Source organism: Trichechus manatus, unplaced genomic scaffold (genome assembly GCF_000243295.1).
Source record: "Trichechus manatus latirostris isolate Lorelei unplaced genomic scaffold, TriManLat1.0 scaffold00038, whole genome shotgun sequence".
NCBI lineage: Eukaryota > Metazoa > Chordata > Mammalia > Sirenia > Trichechidae > Trichechus > Trichechus manatus.
Genome location: NW_004443974.1, coordinates 12,236,404 through 12,258,687, shown reverse-complemented (window position 1 = coordinate 12,258,687; position 22,284 = coordinate 12,236,404). Strand labels below are relative to the sequence as shown.

The window sequence follows — 22,284 nt, the reverse complement described above, 5'->3', positions numbered from 1 at the left end:
CTCTGTAGCTCCAGCCTGCCCCGCCCCACTCCCATCATCTTTGGCTGTGGGTGGGGTGGAGCTCCGTGTTAGGTGCCAAGATGCTCTGGGAGGAGACTGAGGTGACGCTTGTCTCCGCAGCCCCGAAGCCACTGTTCGTCTGCCCGCAAGAGGCCCCCGTGGACATGGGCCGCATGCTCGAGTGGCAGCCGCGTACCCCGGCATTGATACGGGGCTGCCGCTTGGAAGGCGTGTCAGGCCACAAGGAAGCGCACATCTTGAGGGTCCTGCCAGGCTCCGCGGTCAGGTAAGGATGCCCGCACCCACCCACCCACCCTCTGGCGCCAGGCCCCGCCCCTACTCAGACCTCGCCCTTTATTAACCACGCCCCCAGCCTAGCCTCGGCCCCGCTCCCAGTCTGGTAAGAGGACTGTCGCCCTCACCTGTCTCTAGGCCCGGTCCCCCTATGGGCCCCTCCCCTAGTCAGACCTTGCTCCGCCCAGGCCCCACCCCGGCCCGCCCACCCTCGCAGGCCCGCACCCCCAGGTTACAGCGCAGCTGTGTCCCCCGGCTGGCCAGTCCCCATCAGGCCCCGCCCCACCCCGCATTCGCGCCCGCGCTGAAGGGGCTATCTGACCACAGTCCTCGGACGGTGACGGTGAAGGTGGAGCTGAGCTGTACGTCGGGGGACCCCGACGCCATCCTCATCCTGCAGGGCCCACCCGAAATATCCTGGCTCATCGACGCCACCCACAACGTGCAGATCTGGGTGAGTCTTGTCCCAGACAGCTACCTACAGGCCCCACCAAGGCTCCCTAAGGGAGAAAGCCCCCTACCTCTGCCTTCAAGACCTTGCCATCACACCAGGTCCCTCCACCAGTACGCCAGCCCTGAGCCTTTCCACACTAGGACCCTTTTGCCCTGAACCTCTTCCTCTGTCCACCACATATTCTTCCTTCACACCTTTGCCTGGACAGCACCTCCTCCCAGAAACCTTCCCTGGTCCAAAGGTCAGGGAAGATTCCTGGAGAAGGTGAGTCTCCCACCTCCCCCCAGCTGAGTTGAAGGACAAAGGGGAGCCAGTGGTGAGAGGAAGAGTGCCCCAGGCAGAGAAAACAGCTGGAGCAAAGGAGAGAGCAGGGCTGAGCCCTGGTATACAACCCTGGATGCCGCCCTGACTCTCTATGGCTTCTGCTCTGCCTCTCTCCCTGCTGTTAGACCACTGGTGAATACTCCTTCAAGATCTTCCCTGAGAAGAACATCCCTGGCTTCATGCTCCCAGATACTCCCCAAGGCTTGCTAGGAGAAGCCCGGAAGCTCAACGCCAGCGTCGTGGCATCCTTTGTGGAGCTCCCTCTTGTCAATGCCGTCTCACTTCGGGCCCCCAGCTGTGGTGAGCACCCAGCCCCTCCTTCCCTTGCTATCCCCTTGGATCAGTTGCCACACATTGGGGAAGCATCACCACACCGCTGTGTGACCTTGGGCATGTACATCAGCCTCTTTGAGCCTCATTTCCCTCCTCTGCAAAATGGGGACAATGAGAGTAGCTAACTATAGAAGGGCTTAGTACCCACTGCACAGTGAGCGCTCAGTGACTGTTTGCCTGGCCTGCCTCTACTTTCCCACAGGTGGTGGGCTGCAGACCTCACCAGCACCAGTCCAGACCACCCTTCCCAAGGACAGCTGCAACCAGGAGCTGCTCATGGCCCTGATCCAGCCCACGTGCTCTAATGACGTCATGACTCTGGTACTCAAGAAAGAGCTTGTCTTGGTAAGGGAATCCCTACCCGCACCTGAAGAAGGGCCGGCCCTTCTAGTTGACATGGGCAACTGGCCTGAGAATCCGGAAGTCCTCGCCCCAGTGCAGGGACAAGTAATGTCACCTCTGCAAGCCTCAGTTTTCTCAGCTGTAAAATGTAGTTGATAAAGTACCTACCATGTGGAGTAGGATTAAAAGAAGTCCACACAGTCTGGTGTGGCGCACAATTAAGTACTCGGTAAATAATTCCAATACTAGATACTAAATAAGGATTATTACTAATCCTAAATGCTGGCTGAGCTGAGTGATCACTTAACAGAATACTTGTACAATATGATCTTTTCCTGACTGAAGACTAAATATATTTATTACAAAAATAACAGGTCTCTGGGTGGCTCAAATGGTTTGTGCTCGGCTGGTAACTGAAAGGTTGGTGGTTCAAACCCACCCAGCGGTACCACAGAAGAAAAAGTCTGGCGATCTGCTTCGGTAAAGATTACAGCCAAGAAACCCTGTGGAGCAGTTCAACTCTGTAACACATGGGATTGCCATGAGTCAGAATCAACTCGATGGAACAAGACAACAGCAACAATAAAAATAACCCATGCTTTGGAAAAATGTGTAGAAATTAGAGAAGGAAGAAGAAAATCTTATTCTGCCCACCCAAAGACAATGGCTACTTATTGCATGTGTGTTTAGTGTGTTTCCTTTGAAACGTCTTCTCTGTGTATTTCTTATATGAGTGTAATCATAACAGATCTACTCGTTTGTCTCCTGCTATGTTCACTTAACTCATTTTTAGAACTTTGCCATAATACTTAATATCAAGTTTGATAAGCACATATTATTCCATCATATTGACATGCCATAATTACCTCCTCCAACAACAGAAACAGCCACTTATACACATGGACCTCACCGGATGGAAAACACAAGAATCAAATCAACTACATCTGTGGAAAGAGACGATGGAAAAGCCCAATATCATCAGTCAAAACAAGGCCAGGAGCCAATTGCGGAACAGACCATCAATTGCTCATATGCAAGTTCAAGTTGAAGTTGAAGAAAAGTAAAACAAGTCCACGAGAGCCAAAATACGACCTTGAGTATAATCCCACCTGAATTTGGAGACCATCTCAAGAATAGATTTGACGTATTGAACATTAATCACGGAAGACCAGACGAGTTGTGGGAAGACATCAAGGACACCATACGTGAAGAAAGCAAAAGGTCATTAAAAAGACAGGAAAGAAACATCAAAATGGATGTCAGAAGAGACTCTGAAACTTGCTCTTGAAAGTAGGATAGCTAAAGCAAATGGAAGAAATTAGGAAGTAAAAGAGCTGAACAGAAGATTTCAAAGGGCAGCAACTCAAGAAGACAAAGTAAAATATTATGATAAAGTGTGCAAAGACCTGGAGTTAGAAAACCATAAGGGAAGAAAACGCTCGGCGTTTCTCAAGCTGAAAGAACTAAAGGAAAAAATCAAGCCTTGAGTTGCAATTTTGAAAGATTCTATGGGCAAAATATTGAATGGTACAGGAAGCGTCAAAAGCAAATGGAAGGAATACACAGAGTCACTGTATTCCTGTACCAAAAAGAATCGGTCGACTTTCAACCATTTCAGGAGGTAGCATATGATCAAGAACCCATGGTACTGAAGGAAGAAGTCCAAGCTGCATTAAAGGCATTGGCGTAATAGAAGCCTCCAGGAATTGACTGAATACCAGTTGAGATGTTTCAACAAACTGATGCAGCACTGGACGTGCTTACTCATCTATGCCAAGAAATTTGAAAGTCAGCTGCCTGACTAACCGACTGGAAGAGAGCCAGAACATTCGATAATGTGGAATTTATCGAACAATTTCATTAATATCACACACGAGTAAAATTTTACTGAAGATCATTCAAATGCAGGTGTAGCAGTACATCAACAGGGAACTGCCAGAAATTCAAGCCAGATTCAGAAGAGGATGTGGAAGGAGGGATATCATTGCTGATGTCAGCTGGATCTTTGCTGAAAGCAGAGAATACTAGGAAGATGTTTACCTGTGTTTTATTGACTCTGCAAAGGCATTCGACTGTATGGATCATAACAACTTATGGATAACATTGCCAAAATGGGAATTCCAGAACACTTAATTGTGTTCATGAGGAACCTGTACATAGACTAAGAGGCAGTCGTTTGAACAGATCAAGGGGATACTGCACGGTTTAAAATCAAGACACGTGCGCGTCAGGGTTGCATCGTTTCACCATACTTATTCAATCTGTTTGTTGAGCAAATAATCTGAGAAGCTGGATTATATGAAGAAGAATGTGGTATCAGGATTGGTGGAAGACTCATTAACAACCTGTGATATGCAGATGACACAACCTTGTTTGCTGAAAGTGAAGAGGACTTGACGCACCTACCGATGAAGATCAGACTACGGCCTTTAGTACAGATTACACCTCAACATAAAGAAAACAAAAATCCTCACAACCGGACCAATAAGCAACATCACGATAAACGGGGAAAAGATTGACATTGTCAAGGATTTCATTTTGTGTGGATCCACAATCAATGCTCATGGACGCAGCAGTCAGGAAATCAAACAACGTATTGCATTGGGAAAATCTGCTGCAAAAGACCTTTTAAAACTGTTAAAAAAACAAAGATGTCACTTTGAGGACTAAGGTGCGTCTGACCCAAGCCATGATATTTTCAATCACCTCGTATGCATGTGAAAGCTGGACAGGGAATAAGGAAGACTGAAGAAGAATTGATGCCTTTGAATTATGGCGTTGGTGAAGAATATTGAATATACCCTGGACTGCAAGAAGAACAGACAAGCCTGTCTTGGAAGAAATATGGCCAGAGGGCTCCTTGGAGGCAAGGATGGCGAGACTTCATCTCACATACTTTGGACACGTTATCAGGAGGGACCTGTCCCTGGAGAAGAACATCATGCTTGGTAAAGTAGAAGATCAGCGAAAAAGAGGAAGACCCTCAACAGTGGCTGCAACAATAGGCTCAAACATAACAACAGTTGTGAGGATGGGATGGTGCAGGACTGGGCAGTGTTTCTGTTGTACGTAAGGTCGCTATGAGTTGGAACCAACTTGACGGCATCTAACAACAACAACAGCAAATTACCTCCTCCTCACTTGTTAGACGTTTAAGTTGTTTCTAATTTTGTAATATTATAAATATGCAGAAAATGCCCCTGTGCATGAAACTTTATTTAGGATTATTTTCTTAGGAGAGATTTCCACATTAGTGAGATTGCTGGGTCAAAATGAGTGAACATTCTAGAAGTTTTGGTACATACTACCGACCTGCCTTCCAAAAGATGATTTAAATTTTCCCTGCTGATTTATGAGAGCATCTTGACCACTTCTGTCTCTCCGGACTATTATTTAAAAAAAAAAAAAAAAAACCCTTGCTGACGCGGGAGGTGGAGAATAGTGTTTCATTCTTAATTTACTAATTCTTTGATTAGGAATATGGTGGCCGTGGCTCCATATGACTGATAGAAACATCACTGGGGCTTGGCATTTTTCTTGATAATCTTTACAAGTGTTTTACGTAAAAGAAAATGGGGGGGTGGGGGTGGAGTTCTTTGTCCAATATTCGTATTGAAATCATTCCCCTCAGTTTGTTACAGTTCTTTAAATTCTGGTTACAGTGGTTTTTAACTTTTGAGATGTTTTAAAACATTGGGCCATCCTAGCTGTTCACCTTTCTCTTTGTGATTTCTTCTGGCCTTTCTGAAGTAGAGACTGTCTCTTCAGAGCCCTTGATAAATTATCCATGTTCTCTCAGGGATTTTTAGAATGACATTTAACTCTGGTTAAGTGTACATGGAAGTTTTTTGGAATATAGGGCAGGGGAGGCTCCACCTGTCTGCTGCCTGCCTTCCTCTCACCCCGGGCCTCCACCTGGCCCAGAAGATGTCGAGATGGAAGAGGAGGTACTGGCATTGCTTCTGCCCGGCCCCAAGTCTCCTTGTTTCTGCATCTTGACAACCTTTCCAGAGCTCCCGACTTACTGCCCAAATGCTTAAAAACTATCTTTTTACTGGAAATAAAGAGAAAGTCTCTCAGACAAATTAGCTGGACAGTCCTTGGAGTATTCAGAAGTAGGCAAGAGAGAAAAATGACACCTTGGCTAGGGTGAGGGGAAATGGAACCTTCATACGTTGCTGGTGGAAGTTTAGGTTCTGATACAGCCCATTGGAGGACAATCTGACCATAGTCATTATACTTTAAGATTTACCTTGTAAATGTTGCTTTATGACCCAGTAATTCCACCACCCTGTTGCCAGTTGCAAAAGGATGATCCCTGTCACATCGTTTGTAAGAGAAAAATCGGAAACCTAAATGTCCATCAGTAGGGGCCTGGATGAATAAATTATAATCCATTAATCTTTGGAATGCTCTGCTGCAGTTAAAAACAAAGGTGGTAGATCTATCAATACAGACACAGAAAGATGTATATGATTTATTGTTGGGTGAGAAAACTAAACTGCAGAATGAAGGACAGTATGATACCATTTGTTAAAAATACAACAGAATACAAGTCTAAACATTTTCTCTAAGTACGTATGTCTGTACAGAAGAAAACACAAAGTAAAAGTTCTGAACAGATTCATCTCAAATGCAGAGTACACTGCCTTCTTATTGACTTATAAAATGTGGTCAGTGGGCAAATTTGAATTCCAGGCCCATGTGCCACTGGGTACTTCACTTAGAGCCATTTTATTTGGTGGGCTGATGTCTGCTAACATGGCCCCAGGCAGCTGGGGGGCAGTAGCAGTCAGGAGTAGCACTCTGGAGGAGTGGACAAGAGTTAGCTGGATGGGTTCAAGTGTGATCTCCATCAGCTGCTCAACTCTAAAACACTCTGAGAGTCTTTGATGGTAAGCATGACTAAGAAATTCTAAAGACAAGGGTTGGCAAACTGTGGTGCACTGCCTGTTTTTGTAAGTAAAGTTTTATTAGAACACAGCCATACCCATTCATTTATATATTGTCTATGGCTGCTTTCATGCTATGATGGCAGAGTAGAGTAGTTACAACAGAGACCATGTGGCCCATAAAACCTAAAATACTTACTATCTGGCCCATTGTTGGAAAAGTTGGCTGACCTCAGGTCTAAGAGTCTATGATTCTGATTAGGATTATGCTGAGGGGTCTGCATGCACTGGGGCTGTGAGTGATGATTATATGTGGAACTTGAATGAATGCTTTTAACGTTAATAGTTATGTATTTATTTTATGTATTAGGAAAAAAAACAGTAAGTAGCAAATCAAACTCATAATGTCACCAATAGTATTGCTTAGGACAAGACTAAGTAAAAAAGTCAGTCAAGTTCAAGAAAAGTATTAAATCTTAGATGATGTTAAGATGATGAGAGAGGGGCAGAGTAATGGCTGTGATTTGGGACCCCTGGGTTATAGTCAGTCCTTGGTGCAAGGGTGTGAACGGGCTCCAGGGAGCCTGATGTCTCCTGACGGTCCCCGCTCCCTCCCCCATCCTGGCCCAGGCTCTGCGGTGCACCATCATGGGACTGACCTTCTGGGACCCCAGCTGTCAGGCTGAAGACAATGCTGATGAATTTGTTCTGCGCAGCACGTACTCCAAGTGTGGCACAAATGTGACAGAAAATGTGATCAGCAATGAGGTAAGAGCTGGAGCAGGAACAGTATCAAGGCAGCTTGGCTGGTGCCTCCCTCGGGATGCCTCCTGATCCTCCAGGCTGCTGGGTGTTTTGGAGGGCAGGGCGTAGCACTCAGTAGGAACACAAGACAAGCTTTGCCATTGGTTGGCTCAGTTTCGCCATATGTAAAATGGATACATTGGGTGGGAAACCCTCTGGGGTCCCTGCTGGCTCTGACCACTTCCTTGGCTCTGTCCTTGCAGGTAGTCATCAACTTCCTGTCGAGCTCATCACCACAGCGGGTAAGATGGGACAGTCACTGTGCTAACCCACTGGTCCAGGATCTGCTGGCTGGGGTTGGAGCCCCTTCCTGGCATGGGAGGGAGCAGCCCTCAAGAAACTCATGCCCTGATCCTGACAAGCCACGTGTCCCCCACATACCTCAGTTTTCCCTTCTGTATAGTGGGAGCAGTACCGTTTAACATGCCGTTCTTAGCCTCAAGTCAGAGGGTTCTAGCACATACTGGCTGTGTGGCCTTAGGCTAATCACTTAAGCTTTCAGAGCCTAAATGTCATTATCTGTAAACAATAGCCTAAGGAAGGACCCCACCCCATGCGGGTGCTTATGAACAGTCACTGAGATGAAGCCTGAAAAGCACTTTATACAGGCCTGGCACAGAGTGAATTCCTGGTTAACATCAGTTTTAAAAAAAGAAAGATGAAGATGAGGGTCGGGCAACTGCCCTGGACCATGATGTCTGATACCCACTCCCAGACCCTTCGCTGCCTGCTGGTACCTTCCAGACTTACCAGGTGCCCTTCCCATCCCCCCACAGAAAGAGGTGCACTGCATCAAGATGGAAAGCCTCTCCTTCCAGCTGAGCCTCTACCTCAGCCCACACTTCCTTCAGGCCTCCAACACCATCGAGCTGGGGCAGCAGGGCTTTGTGCAGGTACTGGGTTGCCCCATCACCACCTCAGACCCACCAACTCCTGAAATTTCTCATGTGCCTTTCTTTCCACCATTAGTGCAGAGAAGACGAGAACTGAACTTCCCAGAGGAAGGAGGGAGCCATCATGGGTGCATGGGGGAGGGGACAGAAAAAAAGGCAGAGCTCATAGGTACCGATAGGAAGTGATAGTGATAGTAATACCTCCTTAGTTGCTGTACACGTGCCCATGCCTTTCCTCCCACCATTAGGCCTCAGGGGCAGGAACTCATCATTCTAGCTTATTTCATTAGATTAGGTTGGGTGGAGGGTTAAGAGTAATCGACTGTGCCTCATCTCCTTACCCACCTGTGCAGGTGAGCGTGTCTCCGCTGGTCTCTGAGCTTGTGTTCCAGCTAGAGAGCTGCCACCTGGACTTAGGACCTGAGGCAGACACCGTAGAACTCATCCAGAACCAGGCAGCCAAAGGCAGCTGTGTAAGCCTGCTGCCCCCAAGCCCTGATGGTGACCTGCGCTTCAGCTTCCTCCTCCGTGGGTACATGGTGCCCACACCCAAGGCTGGCACCCTCAGCTGCACCATAGGCCTGAGTCCCAGAACCTGGTCCCGGGTAAGTGAGGCCTGGGTCCAAGGCTCCCAGCTAGTGGCAGAGATGGGATTCAAACCCAAGGCTCCAAGGTAGGCCGTGGCAAGCCAGGGCCCAGAGCCAACGAGACTGGAACCTACTGCCCAAAGGCTGTACCACATACCATTCTCTTTTCCTCCCCCAGGACGTCCAGAGGGTTGTCTCCATGCACCTGAACATCATCAGCCCCAGCCTGACTGGTGAGCTCCCTCTGGGTTTCTGTTGGCTTCGTTTGAGTGGGTGTGCAATGGATAGCCCGAGGGATGGGGCCCCGAGGCACACAGCAGGGAGGACCCCAGAGAGAGCAGCCTTGGGAGGGGCAGGGAGAAGGCTCCCCAGAGCCCCAACAGCCTACACTAGGATCCACAGCTGCATCTTATAGACAAGAGACTGCTCGTGACCAGCCTCAGAACCAGATCCCAGGCTTCTGGCTCCCTGTCCAGTGTTTTTCTGATTCCCAGGGTTGGTTGGCGGGGTGGGGTCTCCCGGAATCTGGTCTCTTGGGTGGAACAGACGGCTCCTCGGAGCAGTACCCAGAAGCATGCTGGACAGAGTGCTGACCCAAGTATAGGGGATGCCCCTTCAGCCCAGTGCCCTCTAGCCTGTTTGCTCAGCTCCCTCTGGGCCAAGGCCCCCACCAGGCAGGAAAAGTCCCTGACACTGGGGGCCAGGATCGAGCCCCACTCCCAGCCCAGGACCAACAGAGCAGGGCTAATAACCCCACTGTACAGATGGGACTGACCTAAGGTCACAGAGTGGGCCAGGACAGGCTCTAAACTCCCAGGCCCCACTGTCTGTCCATATTACACTATCCATTCTCCCTGAAAAACTTCTCCATCAGCCTTGGGAGGCAGAAGCATGAACCAAAAGGCCTGGCTGGGCCCTCTGGGTCTATGGTAATAGCAACTGTAGCTTAGTGCTGGGCGTGGGTGTGATGAGCTCATTTGCTAGATGAAGAGACTGGGGTTCAGAGAAGTCAGGGTAAGTGGCTGAGCTGTGTATGGCACCAAAGTCCCTGTTCCTGGCCAGCACAACTGGGTGAGGGGCCAGGGCTGGGCCCAGGGAGGAGGTGGCAGCAGTGCTGACCACAGCTGGCCCTCCCTTGCTTGCACAGACAAAGGTCTCGTCCTGCCCGCTGTGCTGGGCATCACCTTTGGCGCCTTCCTCATCGGGGCTCTGCTCACCGCCGCGCTCTGGTACATCTACTCCCACACACGTGAGTATCCCAGACCCCTACAGTTGAGTGCTCAGGGCCCCTCCACCTCGGGGGGAGCCCAGTGAAACCTCTGGGGGAGTGAGGAGTCCTAGCTGGGTCCCTGACTTCCGCCCCTGCCCCCACCACCAGGTCCCCCTGGCAAGCGGGAGCCCGTGGTGGCGGTGGCTGCCCCAGCCTCCTCAGAGAGCAGCAGCACCAACCACAGCATCGGAAGCACCCAGAGCACCCCCTGCTCCACCAGCAGCATGGCGTAGAGCCCGGCCTGGACCCCTGGAGGCCACCGACAGCCCTCGCCCGGCAGGAGAGACTGAGCAGCCACCAGCTGGGAACCATTGGCCCACGGACTCATCCCGGGACCCCAGCCCCTCCACTCAACCAAGGATGGACCATGCCCTCTGCACCCACTCCTCCCGCCTCCCTCAGAGGACTGATGCCAGCGGGGGCACCGGCTTGGAACACCTTGGGGTCACCCCAGCCCACCTCACAGAATCTTCAAACTCAGTGGGTCTGGGGTACAGCTGCCCAGGACCACAGAGAGAGAGTCCACTGCCCTGTATGTCCACTTTTTTGTAGGAACCCGAGTCCCTGTCATTTTAACCCAGATCCAGCACTCACTGAAGTGGGCTGGGTGAGAGATGAGAACTTGAACCAGACTCAGTCCAACCCACCCAGGCCCTGACAGCACCTCCTCCATGGGAACGGAAGAGGGTCCAGCCCAGAGCCACGTGGATCTGGTCCCAGCAGCCTCTACATCTGTTCTGGAACAGCTTGGTGGGGGAAGCAGAAGCCTAGGGATCCCCAGCCTGGGAAGCCAGAGGGTGGCCGTGCAGAAGGCCTTACCTTCACCCTGCAACTGCCACAAAGAGACGCCCTCCCAGCCATCAGGTGGGCAGCAGATGGGGAGTGGCCCATCTGCCTGCCCGGGACCCACCCCTGTATACTCACCAATAAATCAGACCGTGAAACCTGCACTGGGCTGGACTGGGCAAAGTCGGGGGCATCCAAGATAGGGTGTGTATGTGTGAGGGTACAGGAGGGGCCAGGAGCACAGAATGGGGCTGCTCTTGTCCTTAGCCCCCACTGGGCCAGCCTGGTGGCAGAGGGACATCCGTAGGCTAAATAGTAGCAGGAAGCCAGGCCACAGCAGATTTGGACTAAACCCAGTCCCTCCTCTGCCATTCACTCACTCACTTGGAAGCAAATCTCTGGAACCAGGGCTGTAAGAAACCAAAAATCAGGAGGCCCTGTTGACATTCTGCCGCTGGAGTTCTGAAAACAGGCTCTCAACAGCTCTGGGTTCAAATCCTGACCTGCCACTTGGCTGTGTGACTGTGGACAAGTCCCATGGTTACTTTAAGCCAGCCACAGCGCCCTCACCTGTAAATGAGTATGATAATTCCTCAGTCACAAGATCTCTGCCAAGAGGTCTGCAAAGCAGTGCCTGGCGTGTAGTAAGTGGTCAAGAGATATCCATCCAGTCTTATTTCACAGACAGGCCAACTGAGGCTCAGAGAGAGGGAGAGGCTTGTCCCAGGCCACACAGCCAGGCTCCTTCTACACACTCCCGTTCCTGCGCCAGCTGTAGCCCATTCCCTATTGTCTGCTAAGGGAGACAGAGGTTAAGAAAGTCACAAATTCTGCCATTTCTTTAAAAAAAAAAAAAAAAAAGGCTTTAATTTACTGCAACCACCCTCTGTCCCCAGGCCACAGGCAGGGGTCCTCTGCTTTCTCAGAAGGCACTGGAAGGAGGAAATCCATCACAGGCACCTGGCAGGACCCTAGGCCTGACCAGGCAGCTCACACAATACAGTGGGCCTGAGCCAGGAGGCAGCGAGCTGCGGGGGGAGATGAGCTGGGCTTCCAGGCCTGCTACAATAGTGGGAGAACTGGGAAGCCCCCTGGCTGACTCAGCTGAGAGGGTAAACATTTGGGGGAGAGGCCAAGGCATGGAGGGGACACTGAGGCCAAGGGCACCCCAGGCTCAGAGATAGAGGGACATCCTCTTCCAGCCTCCCCCTTTCCAGTCCCCTATTGCACTGCCCATGCCCAGGTCTGTGGGTCAGTGTAGACAGAACCAGGAAAGCAGAAAACAAAAGGCACCTAGTACAGGAGTTCATGGAGAGAACGCAGGGCAGGTGTGGGAAGGCCCCACCTCCAACCCTGCTGCCTCAGCTACTGGGACAGCGAGGGCTCCAGCAGCTTCAGGACGCCACCCACCAGGTGTAGGCTGCCTGTGACTAGCACATGGATGGCAGCAGCCTCCTGAAGTACACTGGACCCACTGCCTGCCACAGGCTGGGTGAGATGGCCCCTTGGGGGACTGGGTGGCTGAAAGACGGGGTCCCGGCCTTGGCTGATCCACTGTAAGGCATGCGAGATGCAGCTGAAGATGCGGGAGTTGGTGCTGTGGCCATGGGGTGGGCGGGGTGCCAGCAGCAGGGATGTGGGGCCACTAGGCTCCGAGCTAGGAGGCCTCCACAGATCTGGGCTGGCCTGCTCCTCGGCCAGGTTGTTCCAGTGCTGCTGGTGTTCGAGGCAGCGAAGCAGCATTTGGTCCAGTGTCACTGTGAAGTTCTGCTGGTCTGCAGGGCACAGAAACAGGCACGCTGGTGAGGGATGGGGTGAGGTCAGGAATGGGGGAGATGGCCAGGTATGTCAGGAGCACCTGCTTTGTGCTAGGCCTTTTATATGCCTCATCTGACAGACCTCCTAGTGGTCCTCACAGTGGATGGTATGAGTAAACTGAGGCTCAGAAAGGTTCAGTGACATGCCCAAGGTCACAGAGCTGGTGAGAGGCAGAGCTAGGCAGTTTAGCTCCAAAGATGGGGCTTTTGTGCACTGAACACCACTTCCCCTCCCTGGGATCACTGCCTTCATTTATAAAATGGATGGCTAGCTGGAGTCTATCCCCAACTGGGCCTAAGTATCTTCAGGGAAGCTGGTTAAAAATGCACACTCCTGGCCTCTCCCCAGTCTTATGTGGGATCTGAGGATCTGTACTTCTTACAATGCTAGTTCAAACTTTTTTGACCACGACCCACAGTAAAAGACATTTTACACATTTTACAGATAAATCTTCTGAGTATCACAAAAGGTAATGGACATGAAAGTGCCTTTAAAAAATAAAAGGTGCTATACAAATGTAAAAAAAAGACATTTTTACATCAAAACTCAGTGTGTGGGTGTATACCCGGAACAAAATCTTCAAGAAACAGGACCTATCCTTACTTCATGCAATGACACTGATATTTTCTATTCTATTTTATTTAAAATAAAAAATGCCGGTTGAGACCCACTACATCGATTTCAACAACAATCAGTGGGTTTTAACTTGCATTTTGAAAACTTTTCTCAGATAATTCTTTTTTAGCATTGCAGCCACAAGGAATAGAATTTAAAATGTACTTCCAGTTCCCCTCTCAGAAGCCCCCACTGTCACCAACAGCGCAGTCCACCTCAGGGACCTCAGCCCCCTGCCCGCCTCACCTGCGTTGTCTGTGGGTGACACCTCTGTCAGATTGGGGCAGAAGACGGCATAGTCAAATTGGCAGGGCTAGAAGGTCAAGGGGGTAGATTTGGTGTCAGAGGCCAGAGAGGACTCCCTCCATCCTGACTTCCACATGTAACCCCATCTCTGGAGATGTCCCCTAGCCCTAAGCCCTGGCTGAACTGGAATAATGCTGCATAAACCCAGCCACAGCATTTCAGTTCCCCGACCACCTCTTAATCCACCTCCATATACCCTGCCTGGCTTGTGGTCTGGACGGCAAAGACATGGGTCACTATACAGATGGGGGAACTGAGGCTTGGTAGGGGAGGGGGGCACTTGCTTAAGGTCACCCAGCTAGTGAACAGGCTCCAAATCCAGGCTGGAGGAAAGGTTTTGTCTGTACAAATGGGATATGAAGAAGAGCCTCAGCCTCCCCGTCTGTGAAATGGGAATGAAAAACCAAATGATCCCTAGGAGCCACTTCAGCCTGACAGCCAAGGGCGGTCTGGTTTCCCCAAGCAGGGAAGGGCCATCACGTACTTTATACACAGCCCAGATGACTCCTCAACCCTGAGAAGCAGGAACCTTTAGCAACCCCGTTTTATAGAGAGGCAAACTGAGACTCAGGGAAATGACATCTTTTGCCCAGGGTCATATGCAATGGCTAGACTTCCCCACGTGTCTGGTGCTTCTACATTTAATCCTCAGTACAATCCAGAGGAGGGGGAAATGACTTTATTTTACAGTTGAGGAAACCCAGGCTCAGGTGACCTGGGGTTATATGGCCAAAGAATGACAGAGCCAGGCCTGGGCTAGCTGCCACACATCTCCTGGTGAGGCCCCTCACCTGCAGCAGCTTCAGCAGGGCCACCCGGTCCCGGTCCCCAGTGGCATTGAAGAGCAGGACACACACCTCTGGCCCACTGTGGGAGAAGGGGAGGGGTAAGAAGTCGCGGCCTGCGGCCCTCCTCATCCCGTCTTCTTTGCGAGTCCCACCCCAGTCCTTCCCCCACCCCAACTCTCTCCATCGGCCAGTCCGGGGTCCCTGTCACAGAGACCCCGCCCCTGGCCCCGCCCCTGCCCGGCACTAACCTGCTCAGCCTCTCGCGCCTCTGCAGCGCCTGGCGGAACCAGCGCACACAGGCCTGCACGCTGCTGGTTGTATGCGCACCATCCAGATACCAGGTGAGGGGCCCGCGCCGCAGAACCTGAGTCCGGCCCAGCCACTCTGTGTCCTGAAGCCCTGGGGAGGACGGGGTCAAGGCAGCCCTCCAGCCGCCGCCACGAGAATGCCCTCCATGTCCTCTCCCACCCCAGTCCCCCTCTAGCAAAAGCAACCTGGAGCGGGGTCTCCCTGCCCTCAGCGCCCCCACTGGTCTGAAGGCTGCCCGTTCTAAGCACTCTGGCGATCTGATAATCGCAGGAGCCTCTTACTGGGCACCAGTCAGTAAGCTCTTCGCTGCCTTATCTGGTGGAATCTTCCAGGCAACCCTGAGAGAGGACTGCTATCCTATATTATTCCCATTTTACAGTTGGAAGACTCTTAGCTCAGAGAGGTTAGGTCACAGAGCAAGTGGGAACTGGGATCGGCCTGGTTCCAGAACCTCGTAATAACCCCTGACATGGGGCCTGGCACACGACGGGCACAATGGAACCATTTGCTAAAGGAGTTTAACAGCCACGAGCACCTATTACATGCTGAAAGCTTTGGGGATGACAAAGCAAATGACAATATTACCATCCTCAAGATCCTCATGGTCTCATGACGATGGTAATAAAATGACAATAACAACAGTTACCACTGGCCAGGCAGAGCCCACTCACCGTGCCGCATGTGGGACGTGGGCTGGAACACAGGTGCCAAGGGCAGCTGCTGCAGGAGGCTCAGTCTGGATGTCTTCAGCTCCCCGATGCCTGTAAGGGCGGGAAATGAGACCCTGTGTACTCAGGACCCTCACAGACAGGGGACCCTGCCCACCCACACACCTGCCCACTTACCTGGGTGGTCCTGCCGCTGCAACCAGCAGTGGGCCAGCTGCAAGGCTAAGGCGGCATTGGACCGCTGGTGCTCCCCCTCCAGGCCCAGGGTCAATGGTGGTCCGCCTTCCTCCAGGGCCTCCAGTGGCGGGCACAGGTAGAGAGGACACTGCCCAAGGGACAGAAAGCAGCTGGTCAGGGCAGCTACTACCGCCACCTTGGCCAGGAGGCCCTCCCTGATCCCATCAGCCCCCCATCTTCCCCCACCAACCAGAACCCACCAAACCCTGCTCCCAGAACCAAGATGTGTTCCAACTGGATGAGCAGCTGGCCCAGCCCCCTCACTGCGCAGACAGGCAAACTGAGGCCAGAAAGGAAAAACTGCCTCTCCAGGCAGGGCACCCATTCCAACAGACTTACTGAGATCTGCTGGGCGCGTTCCCTCAGCACCGCCAGGGGACCGTCGGGCTGGAGCACGGTATAGGCAGGGATGCTACGCTGTGGGGGGTGAGGGAGAGTAAGATGGGGGTGGCCCAGGGTCCTCCACCCTCTCTACTCTGGCCCCACATCCTGGGTCTGGGCTGCCTACTTTGCCTCCACCCCCCACAGGACTATAGGAACCCATTGTCCCTCATGTTGCAGTGGGGAGACAGAAGCCAGAAAGGAGGCTCAGCTGGCTTCAGCCATCCCACTGATGCCCAGGACCTCGTCCTGAGTCAGGACACAAATGCTCTGTCCCAGCCCCATTCCCCTGAGCCTGAGGGCCAGGCCCAGGCCTTCCATGTACCTCCCCTTGCCCCAGCATGAGTGGCTACCTTAAAGATTCCCCCTTTCTGCCATGCGATCTTCTCCACTGTGTCACCCAGAAGGCTGGTATGGTCGATGCCAAGAGAGGAAACCCCACATACCACAGGCTTCCTGCAGAAGATGAAAGGGCTGTGATGCTCCTGCCCTGAGTTGCCAAGCAATGGGTGAGGCCTGGGCTTCTGGCACCCCACTCCTCACCCAAGTAGCTGCCCTTACCTGATGATGTTGGTACAGTCGTATGCCCCACCAATGCCCACTTCCACCACTGCCAGGTCCACCTGCAGAGGACCAGAGGGCATGGCAAAGGGCATGGGGTACCCAGATGCCATGTGAGTGCAGGGAGCCCCCCAGCCTGCTGAGATTGCCCTCCCCACAGCCTCAGACACAGGGTTCTGGGGAGCAGACACACACCTTCTCCTGGAGGAAGACATGGAAGGCCATGAGCGTGAGGAAGCGGAAGTAGGCAGGCATGGAGACACAGCTGCCGTCCTGTGGCACAGGAACACATCAGGGTCTGGAGCCCTGAAGCCCCTCCTCTGGGGATGTGGGGTCCTTTGACACGCACTGCCCTCTGGGCTATCCACCGATTTCAGCACTCCCTACCCTGCCCACCCCCAGTCCTCCAGCATGCGGCACCTTGGTCTCCTCCAGCCGGTGGTAGACGCGCCAGAAGTACTTGGTGAAGAGTTCGGGGCTAATGGGCTGCCCGTTGATGCGGATCCGCTCACGCACCTGCACCAGGTGGGGAGAGCTGCCGGGAGACCTGGGGTCATTGAGACTCCCTTCTCAAGCCCCCTGGGTCTTCCCCCACCTTGCAGGCAGACTTGTCTTCCAGAAATACAAATCCGACCTGTCATCCCCCCTGCTGGAAACCCTGCTACCCTCAAGAAAGCCCCAGCTCCTCACCATAGCCTCCAAGGCCCCACTGGGGCTGATGTCACTGACCTCCGTGCCTCACCTCTCCCATGTCCCCCAGCTAGCTCCCTGTGCCCCAAGTTCCCCCAACTTGGACTATTTTTAGCTCCTCCTGCCCCCCCCCCCTTTCTATCTCCAGGCCTTTGCACCTGCTTCACCTGGCTCTCTTCTACTCACTCCACAGGTTTGGACTAAGATGGCCCTTCCTCCAGAAACACACTTCCACCTCTCCAAGCCAGCTAGGCATGTTCTCTGGGCTCCAGCAGCCCCCCTTCCCACAAGTGCCTGTTCCCCATTACACATTAATCAATCACTCTATTAACACCTGCACCCATACCGCCTGCCTTCCAGCCTTCAAGGGCAGGGTCATGTCTGCTGGGTTCAAGCTGCATCCCCCAGCTGGCCCACAAGGCCACATGGTCCCAAGTCAAAGGTTAGGGTTTTTACCCAAAAAATTATTTTAAAAGAGAAATTGTTGCCTTATCTTTAAGTCTTTACAGACGCTCTCATATTATGAGTACTTCTCTTTGTTTCTTTATTTTGAATAAAGAACTGCTTGGGGAAAACATGTTGGCCTGAAATGACCTCAGTCAGCTAGTTTGAGATGCTTATGGAGGTCATCCGATAGAACTGGTAAAATAAAAGGAGGCAAAAATCTTAAATGCCTCAACCCCAAAGAATAAATTGCTTTATCGGTAACTGGCTTAAGAGGCCTGTAGGACACTGGGAAGAGGGACCCATATTCTACCTCCGATCCTTTGTGTGTCTGGATGCCTGAGCTGTGACCAAGAGGGGGCGCTGACTCAAGGGCCAAGCCACAGCTAAGGCTAGTGGCGTGAAGGCCTCCCTTCTGCTGCCCACCCCCAGCGCCCTTGACACGGATGTCATAACTAAACCAATTGCTGTCAAGTCGATTCTGACTCACGGCGATTCCATGTATGTCAGAGCAGAACTGTGCTCCACAGGGTTTTCAATGGCTAATTTTTCAGAAGTAGATCACCTTTCTTCCAAGACACATCTGGATGGACTCAAACCTCCAACCTGTCCTTCAGCAGCTGAGCACATTAACCGTTTGTACCACCCAGGGACTCCAACAACATCATAAACTATCCTTATTGTTTAAGCCAGGTTTTCTGCTCCTTATTTCAAAGACATGAGTAAATATTAATTTCTATGTGATTTAAAAATTGTATGTGGAATTCAACCTACTAAATAGACATCTACTCTAGCTATGTATTTTGTTAATATATTCAAGTTGCCTTTCCCTCCCAAAATTTTTTCATTATGAAAATTAAGGACTGCCATAAACTATAAGGTTGCTATGAGTCGGAACCGACTCAATGGGAACGGGCTTGGTTTTTTTAAAAAATATACTTGGGACCATAAGGTAAGTGCTAATTGAACATTTGTTGAATGAATAAACACTGGGCAGAGAGACATGCAGCTGAGCTCCTGCGGGTGACCCTGGCCCTGGGGTGCTGGCTTATTCCACAGACTCCTAGAGAGCTAAGAGACACATCCCCCAACGCCTCAGTACCTAAAGAATCCCGTCTTTAGGCCATAGCTTCGGAGGATCCGTTCAGTGAAGGCACAGGTGGAACCCTTGAAAGAAAAGGTATTGTCTGGGCAGGCCTCACCCCATTGTGCCACTAAGTGGACACCCTACCCCTAGGTCCTGCCCCTTACCTTCCCTTTGGTCCCGGTGACATGGATGATGTTTAACTTGTCCAAGTCCTCCACCTGGGACAGAAAGACAAGGTTCCCGCCTCAGTCATGGAACTGACAGTCAGGAGTGGGAAGGTGGGGTCACAGGCCCTTACTACTCCAGCCCTACTTACCTGCAGCCCACTCCGTGCCAGGTAGAGCACCATGGCTTCCAGTTGTGTCTGGGGGTCGCCCCGCTGACGCTTCGCCTGCTCCAGGTAACCAGCATTGGTCTGCAGGGTGTTGAGCGTGCGCACAGCATCCTGGCAACCACAATTTCCAGGTAGCAGGTTAAGGCTCGCTAGGGGTCCATAGATACAAGGTACCTGGCACACCAGTGGCCAGGACTGGGTGCCAGGCCTGCCATGCCAGCCATGTTGCCCCAGCCTAAAGGTTATGAAATGGGAGAGAGAGAAGTGGCATCTTTCCAGCTCTGGCAGAAATGGGAGCCTGGGGCAGCTCAGCCCCACCCAGGGAGTGCCAGGCAAAGCAAGTGGCATTACTGACTCGCGGGGATAGCCTTGTTTCCTGTTCAGGCTCCCCAGGCTTCATCACCTGGGCACTTTCCCCTCATCCCCTCCAATGGGGTCCATCACCGTACTGGGCACCTACTGGGGTGGGGGCCAGAATGCAGAAGGTGAGAGTATTAGGGTTCTGGAATTCCTGGAGGCTCCACACCTAACCCTGAGGACTGTGGGGTTCCAGATTCTGACCTGGAGAAGAACTGCTGGAAGCAACCAGGTGGGGGAAAGAAAAAGACTCAGAGGGAGGAAGGGAGTGCCCAGGGTCACCCAGCCAGGCTGGGAGGTAGGTATGCATCAGGCAGGCCCACACTGGAGGTGGGGGTGAGGGTGCTGTTTATTTCCCCTCAGGCCTCAGATCTGGCATCTCCTGCCCTCAGGACCTCAATGGCTGGCTGGTGGGTGGTCCAACCCCCAACAAACTGGTGCCACTCCTGCCTCCTCCACCCCTACTAGCAACTGGCCCTTGGCACAGCACCGTACAGAAATTTTCTTTGTTCCCGAGAGTCTTGGGCTCCCCACTGCCCCGGATTCTAGCCTTTCCAAGTTCCAGGCACTTGGATCCCCAATCCTCTGAATCCTGGAGACTCCACCCCCCGATTTATACTCCTGGATCCTTCAAGTCTTAACTCCTGGATCCCTTCCTCCTCCCCATCACCTCGCACTGCCAGTTCGTACTCCAGGGTCACCGGAACTCCAGAACCCCAGGTAAGTCCCTGGACCCCCAGGCCAATCACGGGGTGCTCCCTCCCACCTTCTAATGCCTGACACCTCAGCCTCAAATTCCCAGATGCTGCGGCCCAGGCTTAATTTCCTAATCCCTATCTCCCACCCCAGACTCCAGGATGTCCCCGCCCCCCAAGCGCCTTAGTCTCATGCTCCTAGCTCCCCTACCCCTCCACTCAGCTGGTGGAGCCCGGAAGGTGGGTGACTCAGGCCCAGCCCACGTGTCCTCGCACGACCGCCTGCCAGGCCCGCCAGATACCTGATAGTCCATGCCGGGTTCTTGCGGCGCCAGACGCGCGCTTAACCTCCGCCGCGCCCCGACCCCGGTCGTCGCCCCACGCGCAGAAACCGCCGCCAGGAATAGGGCCGGGTGCAGGTGTCCCCAAGCCCGCGACATAGTCCCAGCGTACGCAACGGCACGCTAGGCCGGGGCCGGAGACGCCCCGCTCAACTTCGCCCCGCCCCGCCCCGGCCCCGACACGCCCTCTCCCTCCACCAATCAGCGCCGTGCAGCCCTCCGCCACCGGTGAGAATCCAGCGCCTTCTGCGGGTGCCATCTTTATGCGGGGCAGTCCGCAGAGCCGAGCGGAAGGGCTTCGCCCATGTTTATGAGGGGCAGGCTTCATGGGGCGGCTTTTCCCTTAACAGTACACCATCCTCCCAAGGACCTGGCTGCACCCCGCAAAAAAGCCCATCCCAGTCGGTAGCCCTCAGCCTGTGCTCCAGGCCAGAACCAGCACTACAGAGACAGACTGACAGACCTGGCCAGTATTTTGAAGTCATCGAATCCTTGCCCAGAGATGTCCCGGCTAAACGCAGAGACGGCAGGCAGCGGAGATATGGCCTCTGCCTATCTAATCTAACAAATTGATTGCAGAAGATGGACCAAAAACCAGGCACCTACGCTATTGGGGCCCTAGCCGACCCTGGGGAGCCCGGGAAGGCTTCCTGGAAGAAGTGGCATTCTGGCTGAGGCCTGCAGGATGGGAGGAGTCACGAGGTAGTGAGGTGCGGTGAGAGGTTCCAGGCAAAGGGAGAGATCCAAGTGTGCAAAGCAAGAGATCGCAGAGATTGAGAATTAGGCACCCCCGGGGAACTGGGTTTAGGCCTGGTTGTTCCTGAGTACAGAGAGGCCAGATCTTGCCGGGAGGGCCTTGTAGCCTAATGAGTGTGGATTAAATCTAGATGACAATAAAATGATTTTAAGGAAGGGATGACAAGATCAGATTTGTGCTTTGGAAGATCACTCTTGCTGCTGCTGTGTGGAGAATTGATTCCAGGCACTACCTGGGACAGGGCAGTAACCTAGCCTACCTATGGGTGAAGGGGACTCCCATTTGTTCTGGAGTTTTCAGAACTTTCCCCTACCTGTGACCTTCTTGGCTTGACTGCTACCCTGAAAAAAGTAACATGATGATTCCCTTTTTACAGATGGGGAAACCTATGTCCAGAAAGGGGTCAAGGGCTGCCAATAGAGCTCCAGGGAAGATCCCACAGATAAAAGGCAGTCCTTCAAAAGACTGATGGGATTTCAGTACCTCCCTCCTCCCTCTCTCCTTCAGGCATTAGGAGTAAATATCAGAGATTATTTGATTTTGAAATAAGGTAGTGAGGTGTTGGGAAGATTTCAACATTGTTTGAGGTTCTGCTCTTCACATCACTGCTAGGGGCATCACTACCTCTGGACCCTCCGCCCCCACCCCAACCCCAGGCAAGAGTTAGAGACATCCCTTCCTTTTTTTGGTTTTTCTTTTTTTAATCATTTAAACTGTGTCTATACATATACCAGTTGCTGTTGAGTCGATTCTGACCCAAGTGTTTCAGAGTAGAACTACACTCCATAGGGTTTTCAATGGCTGTGATCTTTCAGAAGCAGATTGCCAGGACTTTATTCCAAGGCATCTCTGGGTGGATTCAAACCACCAACCTTTTGGTTAGTAGCTGAGCGCTTGACTATTTGTACTACCCAGGA

The 22,284-nt window shown here is 52.4% G+C and overlaps 2 protein-coding genes across 3 annotated transcripts in view; one reads left to right on the top strand and one right to left on the bottom strand.

Annotated features, from left to right (window-relative positions):
- ENG (endoglin) overlaps positions 1-10,426 on the top strand; it is a 38,316-nt gene extending 27,890 nt beyond the window's left edge. Inside the window, 11 exon segments of the mRNA XM_023730764.1 lie at positions 121-286; positions 622-748; positions 1,198-1,372; positions 1,608-1,750; positions 7,270-7,407; positions 7,647-7,685; positions 8,220-8,336; positions 8,690-8,941; positions 9,102-9,156; positions 10,071-10,172; positions 10,302-10,426. Of these exon segments, the coding sequence (XP_023586532.1) occupies positions 121-286; positions 622-748; positions 1,198-1,372; positions 1,608-1,750; positions 7,270-7,407; positions 7,647-7,685; positions 8,220-8,336; positions 8,690-8,941; positions 9,102-9,156; positions 10,071-10,172; positions 10,302-10,426 (1,439 nt within the window).
- Positions 10,427-12,277: 1,851 nt separating this feature from the next.
- FPGS (folylpolyglutamate synthase) lies at positions 12,278-20,709 on the bottom strand. 2 transcript variants are annotated; one of them, XM_004375698.2, is made up of 15 exons: positions 20,572-20,709; positions 19,200-19,328; positions 19,048-19,101; positions 18,899-18,963; positions 17,083-17,197; positions 16,858-16,935; positions 16,663-16,724; positions 16,455-16,557; positions 16,060-16,137; positions 15,661-15,808; positions 15,487-15,576; positions 14,755-14,905; positions 14,510-14,585; positions 13,659-13,725; positions 12,278-12,754 (listed from the first exon to the last, which is right to left on the bottom strand). In XM_004375698.2, the coding sequence occupies exons 1-15, from the start codon at positions 20,707-20,709 to the stop codon at positions 12,345-12,347; spliced, it is 1,764 nt and encodes a 587-aa protein (XP_004375755.1). In that variant the 3' UTR covers positions 12,278-12,344. The 2 variants fall into 2 exon arrangements, with proteins under 2 accessions (XP_004375755.1, XP_012410844.1); XM_012555390.2 differs by lacking the exon at positions 16,858-16,935.
- Positions 20,710-22,284: the final 1,575 nt, after the last annotated feature.